Genomic DNA, 9,233 nt, shown 5'->3' on the forward strand with positions numbered 1-9,233 from the left:
CCAAGAGGAACAAAAATAAAGAAAATACTTCATAAAACTGAACAGGTAAACAGAACCAACAAACTAATTCTGTAGAAGCCAACCAAAGGTACCACATGATGGTAGAGCAGGCCTCGGGTCATATTAAGGTCCATCCATCCGTCCATGCATCTATCCAAATCACTGTTGAGACATGTCTCCAGTCCACAGGGACACATAAAGACAAAAGAGACAAACAACCATTCACTCTCTCACTCACACCTAGAGACAATTTAGAGTCACCAATCACAATAACATGCATGCTTTTGGTAAGAGTTTAAAGGATCTTAGATAAACTCTAAAAGGTGGCACAGGTGTGACCCGTCCTGCGTCCTCCAATGAGGTCAGCTGCTTTCTGAGGGATCGCCGCCTGTAGCTCCTTCGGTTTGCCGTGCTCTGCTTCCTGCAGCAACAGGTGCCTGAGCTGCTCCGGCTCGGTTCCCACAGGCGACAGCAGAGGAATTTGTCAGTGTCTGATCCAACCACCACATCTGCCAAGAGAGAGAGAGACGGTGCACGAGGAGAGCAGATGTATGTGACGAGGAAGAGCATGAGAGTGTGACGCGAGCCACCCCTCCTCCTCCTCCTTTGTTCAGCCTCTGGCCCCCCGAGGTGTCAGCTGGTGCCAAGCTGAAAGGCTGTGGAGACGACCTCAGTGTGCAGCTTGTACCCCCTCACCCACGTATTTGTAGTTGTAACAGTGCACGTGTCTCAAACAAGGAGAAGATGAAACCAGCCAGGATGCTGCAGAGCTCTACTACCCTCCACCTCCCTCCTTGGGTCCGTTTGGCAGGGAGACGTGTCAGGGATGAGAGAGAAAAGTGCCTCCCCTGGGTGCTGAGCTCCATCTAACCCAGATATTATGCAGTGTGACACACGGAGGAAGACACCGGCTCAGAGCTGGCTGCCTGAACAGAGGCAGTCTGTGGAGCAGAGCAAGCTTAGATAACAGTCATTCAGCAGAGAGGAAGGTAGAGGGGGACTGTTGGAAGAGAGACTACCAACAAAGTTGTACATGAAAGGGAGGATTTGTCTTCTCAATTTGAGCCAGTTGGTTTTAAATTCTCCTGCATGAAAGTCCAGTAACATTTTAAAGACATTTAATGCTCAACGCTATACAAAACCCTTCTAACCATTGTGAAAATGTCCTAATAATCCGAAAATACCAGTATTCAATCACATGGAGAAGGACTTCTGGATGACCTCGAGGAAGTTCTGGCAGAGGAAAGCAGGCCCCGTCCCTGGCTGTGCTTGGTTTTGTGGAACTGCTGACCTGGACTGAGGATGTTTAAGCGTTTTGAAGATGACATTAATCCGGCCACAGGATTCACCTTTGAGGAGGAAGAGTCTGAGGGTTCGGGGAAGATGAGTCCATTGCTATGACAGAGGTCGTAGAGATGGTCATAGAGCCATGAGGTGGACGAGATTCACCCTGAGATGCTGGAGGCTTTAGATGTTGTGGGAACTGTCATGGTAGACACATTTCTTCAATGTTGCATGGAGGACTGGGACAATGCCTGTGGTGGTTTCCATTTTGAACAAGAGCACAAAGTACAGCACGTCATACACGTCAACAAACCATTATACAGCAATACTCTATAGCAATGGCCTAGACAAGCAAAGACCTTGTTTGAACTTTGAACTTCATTTGTGACCTTGACCTCAGAGCTGGTGCGATGAAATGTGTCCTTGACAATTTGTCTAGTGATGATGCATTAGTGTATTAAGTTTCATTAAATTATGTTGAGCCGATCGAAGGTATGGGCTGAACAAAGTAAGTTTATGGACGTGTGGATGAGCGGACGGAGGGAGTCTTTACCAGAATACGTCTGCGTTTCGACCGGCGTATGAACAGGAGACCGGAGAGTGTTTGAACTATTGTGGGGCCACACGTCTCAGCCTCCCAGGTAAACTTTACTCCAGGGTGTTGGGAGACCCTGACGTCAGATTCAGGAGGAGCAGTATGGTTTTGGTCCTGGTGGTGGAACAGTTGACCAGATATTCACCCTTACAGAGTTTGACTCTCCAGCAGGGCTTAATTTGAGCTGGATCCTGCCAGAACAGGATCCGGGAACTCTTTTATGTTGACAGGGTGCGTTCTGGTAACTGTTTGCTAGGATCTGGTAACTCTCAAGCTTACTAATAATAAAGTTATGAACAAATATGACTGCCTTGAACAAATAAAACTTATATTGGATATGTAAACTGAAAATAATTATATAAACACTCATTTTAAACAATAGCCACTTGTGAGCTTCTTAATATCACATGCAAGCTGCTCCTTCAAGTAAGCATTTCCGCCTCTACCCTTTAAAAAAATCTCCGCCCCTGAGTGCCAACCTAACCAGGCAGTAGTATATGGTGACTTCCATCGTCATACGCGGGCAGGAGCCCACAGGCAGCTGCCATGAACAGACAGAGGCGCCTGGAAGTTTCGCATGTGGAGTCGGACAAGAACGAGCAGGGACACTGTCGGACTCAGAACCGTCAAGTAAGGTGGGGGGTAGGATGCTTTACAGAAGCAGAGTGTTTACAAATGTATTATGATTATTTATTAATAACCTTTATTTAACCAGGCAAATCCCATTGAGATCACAGATCTTTTTTGCAAGGGAGGCCTGGGCCTGAAGGCATGTTTTTGGTCTGTGGGAGGAAACCGGAGTACCTGGAGAAATCTCACGCAAGCACGAGAACATGCAAACTCCACCCAGAAAGATCCCAGGTCCCAACTGGGGATTGAACCCAAGACCTTCTTGCTGTGAGGCAACAGTGCTAACCACTGAGCCATCGTGCTGCCACAAATGCAGGCAAACGTAGATGTTTAACAACCTGTTAAAATTCATCAAAATGCAGGAATTCACATCTATCCACCCATCCATTTTCTTTACCCGTTTATTCCATTTTGGGTCACGGGGGTCGCTGGTGCCCATGTCCAGCAATCACTGTGCGAGGGGCGGGGTACACCCTGGACAGGTCGCAAGTCCATCACAGGGCCACATAGAGAAAAACGAGACAAACAACCATTCACTCTCTCACTCACACCTAGGGACAATTTAGAGTTACCAATCAGCCTAACATGCATGTTTTTGGGCTGTGGGAGGAAACCGGAGTACCCGGAGAAAACCCACGCATGCACGGAGAGAACATGCAAACTCCACCCAGAAGGCCCCTGGACCAGGGTTTGAACCAGGGACCTGCTCGCTGAGAGGCAGCAGCTCTACCAGTTGCGCCACCTGCTGCCGAATTCACATCTAATTTATTCAAAAATTTCTGGGGGAGGGATCCCAGACCCCTGTCCCCACATCGCCAGCCGGCCAGCCATTTACGTTCTGGCATCGATTGGTTTACAAATTAAGCCCTGCTCTCCAGTCTACATGTATTTTGTAGATATGGAAATGGCGTATGACCGTGTTCCTCGAGGCATTCTGTGGGAATACTCCAGGACTACGGCGTGCCAGAATTATTTCCATGTTGTTTCCTGTTCCCTGTATACCCAAAACCGGAGCTGTGTCTGATTTCTAGACAAAAAGTTGAGCTCGTCCTCAGTGCAGGTTGGATTCTGCCAGGGTTGTCCCTTTTCCACTGTTTGTGGACAGGATCTCGAGGCGCAGTCATGACGCGGAGAGTGTGTGGTTTGGGAACCTCGGGGTCTCGTCTCTGCTTTGCAGATGATGCGGCTCTGCTGGTGTCTTCAGGCCAAGACCAGTGGGACGGTTCGCAGCCGAGTGTGAAGCAGCTAGGATGAGATTCAGCTCCCGAACACAACAAATTGAACTGAATGAAATGAATTGGACATCACTGAATTGTTTAGGACTAATCTGATTGACCGGAATCAATTGGACTGAGGTGGACTGGAGCTGACTGACTGTAATGCATTGAATTGTAACCGGATAGTGTTGAACTTAATTGAGATAAACAGAATGAATTGGATTCAATCGGACTGCATGCATTTGGATTAGAAGTGGATTTGTTTTTATAAAAAGGCCAAAGATGAATTTTGTTGGAAAATGACACGATTTAAATAAACTAAATTGAATTGTGTCGTTTTGTCTTGAGGCACTGACAAGCAACTTACAACATTAAACAAAACAAATGCGCTGTGGTATTTAAATAATGACCAAACTATGCTCTATTAGAGCACAGGACGTATAATACACTAATAAACGAACAAAAAGAAAAATATTTCCCAAAACAGAACTTGATTTTTTTTTTTTTTTTGAATGTCCAGAGGACCCGACTTAACTTATTTAGAACTTGTTAGAGTTACACAGCATATAATCCATTTTTTAAGTTTGTACTTTTGCTTTATTCACTAAAGTTTCATTTGATTTAATTGTTTTAACTCAGACAAACCAACCATAACAAGTGTTTAGGGGAAAAAAAACGTACAGTTTGAACTTTAACATTTTCTTTCTACTAACTAAAGAAGAAATTAACAATAAAAACTCAACGTTTAAATGCAGTTGGAAATATAAAATATTTTCATTGATGTGCACAATTTATATAACACTAGTACTGTTATATTATTACCGTTGCATGTACCATTGTACATTCTTATGCTATCATAATAGACAAACGATTATTTTAGTAAATTTTGATTAGATTGAATAATTAAAGTAGCTTGTTTATGCAACACCTATATTGTAATTGATTCATTTTGCAGTGTTTGACTACTAACCATTCTTACCCTGCAACCAACATAAATATACCCTAAATTGTATAACCAAAGGCAAAAAGAAGCAGGTTCGTGTTCATACTGAAGAGAAATCCATTTTACTGTTATTCTGTGATGGCTGTCTAATGGCACCACCTATAGACAAAATATTAACTTTATTTATTTATTTATTTTAGCAAAAAAGTCATTTAAATTGCATGATTTTGTGGCATTTATCATCTAAACATAACAAATAGTATTGTTTTTATAAGATTTATTAAAAAAATAAAAGGATTTTTTTCCAACCTTATTGTATTGAGACCAATTTCCGGTTTGAGTTCCGGTTTTGTCTGTCCGTCAGTAAAACTGCTCCGTGAGCAACAACAGCAGCAGAGGGGAAGGTGTTATGGCAACAATGATCGAGGAAAATGGTCCTTCGACACATGTATGTTTTAACAATTTTTAATATATATATTCACACGGCTGTTCGAGCTGGTTTACGCCTCATAAATACGCAAAGAAAAGTTTTTTTTTTTTTAAACCGATTTTGTGAAAAGCTTCAACTGTTAGCCGTCGGCTAACAAATTAGCTCGTGCATTTGATGTGTTTTCTGTAGCTAAACGGGGTTTAGTTTTATCTTGAGGCATTTAATGATTAAATTTTCTTTGTGTAAGTATGACAACAAGAATGTTTAGTCATATGTTCAGCATAATGAATGAATGAATGACGAGAAGTAACTCGCCATTAGAATTAGGTCTGATTCTATGAATGAATTTGTGGAATAATTATGGGTCTCTTTTGTGTCCACATTCAGGACCAGTGTGAAATGACCTCCTCTTCCTCCTCCCAGGCCAGGCAGAAACTGGAGGGGCTCCTGAACAAGAACATGAGGATCCGGATGACAGACGGACGGACTCTTGTGGGTCTCTTCCTCTGCACAGACAGGGACTGCAACGTCATCCTGGGCTCAGCTCAGGAGTTCCTCAAATCTACAGGTAGGAGTAAAAATCCTGCCACAGCATTTATGAAGTGTTTTTTTTTTTTCACTTTTATGTTTCCATAAGTTAATAGTAATGTATGAATCTACCGAAAGCCCATATTGTCCTAAAAGAACCTGGAGACAGTAATACATGCATTCATTACATCTAGGCTTGATTACTGCAATTCACTCCTGTTTGGTATCAGTCAGACCTCCATTGCACGACTACAACTGGTCCAGAATGCAGCAGCCCGATTTTTAACCAGTACAGGCAAAAGAGAGCACATTACTACAGTTTTGGCCTCACTGCACTGGTTACCGGTTCACCTTCGAATCCAGTTCAAAATACTCCTGTATGTCTACATATCACTGAACAGTTTCGCCCTCCCCCATCTCTCTGATCTGCTACAACCGTATGTCCCACCACGTGCCCTGAGGTCAGCGGACCAATGGCTCCTCACTGTAGCAGGACCAAGACTTTGGAACGAGTTACCTCTGCTTGTCAGACAGGCCCCCTCCCTCTCGGTTTATATTTATTATCTCCATTGTTTTTGTGTCTATATTTTTGATTTACTTAATTTTGTATTTTGCTTCGTGTGTTGTCAGTTGTTCTGTCTGTACAGCACTTTGGTTGGCCTTGTAGCTGTTTTAAGTGCTCTATAAATAAAATGGTATGGTAATAAATATATTAACACTATATAAAGCTAGATGTGCTTTGTCTCGTGTGTCAAATATGCCTTTCTGTTTGTATAGATTCATCTTCTGGTTTATATGGCTTTAGTGTTTGCTCTAAAATTAAAGAGTTGTCTGAATGAGTAAGAGCTAAAGTTCAAAAACAGTGTCCACACTGGTTTTGTTACCTAATTATTCTACGCTCTTATTCAGCCTCTTTTAGAAAGATGGTGTTCTGCTTGTTTTAGAGTTAACATTTCAGAATCAACTGCAGCAAATGTCAGCAGTCTTACAGCACTTCACATTCAATGCATCTATCACGTATTTGACGTCGGTTTAAGTTGGCTTCAAAGTGAGAAGGTGAATTTCGTTTTCTGGCTTCTCTGGTGTGGAAAGAGAAAATGGTTCAGGGTCCTGGACGACACTGGAAATCAAGGGAAATGATTTTCACATTTTACCCGACAGGGAAAACAGGGAATTTGAACTGATCTGCTAAATAAAAGATTTTTTATTTCTTTATGTGGACAAGGTATTAATGCTAGGATTCTAATATCATTGAGTCCATGTCCTGCGTCTACTGTTTTCATAGTACATGTAGCCTTACTGACTGGCTCTGTTGGCTTTTAGTATCTGATCATCACATGGCAGGCAGAGGCGCCCTTCTTGGATAATTAACGGTAGAGGAAACACTGCTTGAAGTAACGTGGGACAAATAAATGCAAATTACAGCTTTTGCATGAACAGGACCCAACACCGACATCTTCCTTTTCTCTGCCCTAAAAGAAACCAACCACTGGTCTTTATGTATCAGCTGAGCTGCTCCGTTTTGTTTTCTCAGACACGTTCTCCCAGGGTGAACCCAGAGTCCTGGGCCTGGCCATGATCCCCGGTCACCATGTGGTGTCCATCGAGGTGGAAGCAGACACTCTAGAAGACACGCCGGGATTCGGAGCCAACCACTGACCAGCGCTCATGTGACCGTGTCCCAGCCGAGCCTGATGTCCGGCTACAGCAGGACTCTGAGGACAGGATGTGTCCAGAAGATTTTTAACTTGGTCTCTACAGACAGAACCCATGTGTCCATTCTGGATTTAACCGTTTCCCTCTGTGACTGTAAGAGAACACTGGCAGCAGGAGTGGAAATCACCTCATCGTGTGTGTGTCGTCTTTATTACAGCGTTTTAAAATAAATGTCTTTATTTGAGGCTTTTGTTGCCATTTTGTTATATCCACAGACCGTCAGGAGGAACCAGAGGGTTAAGTTTAGTTTCTGGAGTTTTGTCCTCATCCGTGTTGCATTTGAGGAGCAAGTTAAGACTAAATAATCCAGAGGTCAGTGAACACAACTCAGTAAAAGAGGCGGCATTAGATCAAACAGTTTGTGTATTTTAATACATTTGAGCGCATCAGCTGTCAGTTTGGCAACAGTTTCTTTGCCACAAGAGGAAAAAAAACTAAACAAAATCTCTTAAGATTTAAATACAAAGAGCCCGTCACATTTTGGTTCACACAAGATCCAGTTACAGTCCTGCCTTTAACTGCTAATTTTAAAATAAGTTTGTGCAAACAACAAAAACCATGCGTGTCTTCCATGGCTGCAACATCTGAGCCTCGCTCACAAAGGTTCAGCTTTTCTTTCAGTTCCACACTTCAGATAAATATTATCCAAACGTCGTGTTCAAGAAGCTCCGAGGGGGTGGGGTGTTACATCCTGCTGGAGGTCATAGTTCAGGGTCATGGAGGACGTCAAGGGCACGCTGAGCCCAGGGTAGGAGCGATGAAAGGTTCACTGAACCGTCGTAAGAAGCAGAACTTATTCTGGTAATAATACCAAAGTCATTGTTATACGTTCCTCCGGGTGTTGCATAACTTAAAATAAACGTTAATTACCATCACTGCGCCACGTTTAAGCTTCAAGAGTAGTGCATGCAGCACATTATACGCCTGTCGACAAACAGTCATGGCCTGGGCTGGACCAGGGTTATTCAACTGGTGGTCCGGGGGCCAAATCAGGCCCATGGGTGTTCTCAGTTCGGCCCATCAGTGGGTTCATTTTTAAATAAAACATTTTAAATCATAAAACAAACTTACTAAATGAGAATAAATGTTGGATGTACGGCCCCCGAGCTCTTGGCTTTAGTTAACTGTGGCCCCTTGAGCAATTTAGTTGAAAAACCCTGGCCTGGACAGTGAAAGACCTTTAATAACCTTTGACCTTGATTATGATCTTGACCTTAGAGCTGGAGTGATAGAAGTGTACGCGACACTCCGTCTGGTGATGCACGTGTGAAGTTTGGTTTATCTTGAGTGGATAAGTTCTGGGCGGGACAAGAGAACGTCTACGGACGTATGTCGACTACGTTAGACGGGCGTGTAGAAAGGAAAGATGGTGGAGCATCAAGTTGATCAAGTCCAAAAACGTTTTTTTCATATTAGTCTGAATTTGTTTGGACGTCCATCAACAGACTGAATTTGTCGGCACCTCTCTGCACAATTAAGACAAGAAATATCTCGTTAAGAGATTTTATCAGAGTGAAACGAACATCTTGGTTGTGGCGCCACGAGTTTCAGATCTTGTGCAGACCTAAACAGTAGCAGGCGGCCATTTTGGTTTAAAACCAACATATTTCTGCAACATTCCTCCTAATTGTGACAACGGTTTTCAGGTAGGAGCTTTAGATGTTCTTCACTGTTCAATTCCAGGCTAAACATTTGTTTATTCCTTATATATTTCGTTAAATCGGTGTCTGAGTGGAAGAAGCACTAAAAATCAGTGGTTCCGAACCCTGGTCCCTGAGTAACACCACCCTGCATGTTTTAGCCGTTTCCCCGCTTCAACACACCAGATTCAGTGATTTAATTACTTTCTCAAGTTCTGCCAAAGCCTGTTAATCACCAAATCATTCAAAC

The 9,233-nt window shown here is 43.1% G+C and overlaps 1 protein-coding gene across 2 annotated transcripts; it reads left to right on the plus strand.

Moving 5' to 3' along the window:
- Positions 1-5,051: 5,051 nt before the first annotated feature.
- On the plus strand, positions 5,052-7,449 carry naa38 (N-alpha-acetyltransferase 38, NatC auxiliary subunit). Of its 2 annotated transcripts, none has more exons than XM_037683723.1 (3): positions 5,052-5,117; positions 5,487-5,667; positions 7,162-7,449. In XM_037683723.1, exons 1-3 carry the CDS (start codon positions 5,079-5,081, stop codon positions 7,284-7,286), a joined length of 345 nt encoding a protein of 114 aa, XP_037539651.1. In that variant the 5' UTR covers positions 5,052-5,078; the 3' UTR covers positions 7,287-7,449. The 2 variants fall into 2 exon arrangements, with proteins under 2 accessions (XP_037539651.1, XP_037539658.1); XM_037683730.1 differs by having other exon boundaries at positions 5,523-5,667.
- The last annotated feature ends 1,784 nt before the right edge of the window (positions 7,450-9,233 follow it).

Source organism: Nematolebias whitei, chromosome 1, assembly GCF_014905685.2.
Source record: "Nematolebias whitei isolate Nwh7 chromosome 1, NemWhi1, whole genome shotgun sequence".
NCBI lineage: Eukaryota > Metazoa > Chordata > Actinopteri > Cyprinodontiformes > Rivulidae > Nematolebias > Nematolebias whitei.

Coding starts and splice junctions, on each gene's coding strand:
- naa38 (XM_037683723.1), top strand. CDS start 5,079: ATGGCAACAATGATCGAGGAAAATGGTCCTTCGACACAT. Junction 5,118..5,486: donor AAAATGGTCCTTCGACACAT/GTATGTTTTAAC, acceptor GTCCACATTCAG/GACCAGTGTGAAATGACCTC. Junction 5,668..7,161: donor GGAGTTCCTCAAATCTACAG/GTAGGAGTAAAA, acceptor TTGTTTTCTCAG/ACACGTTCTCCCAGGGTGAA.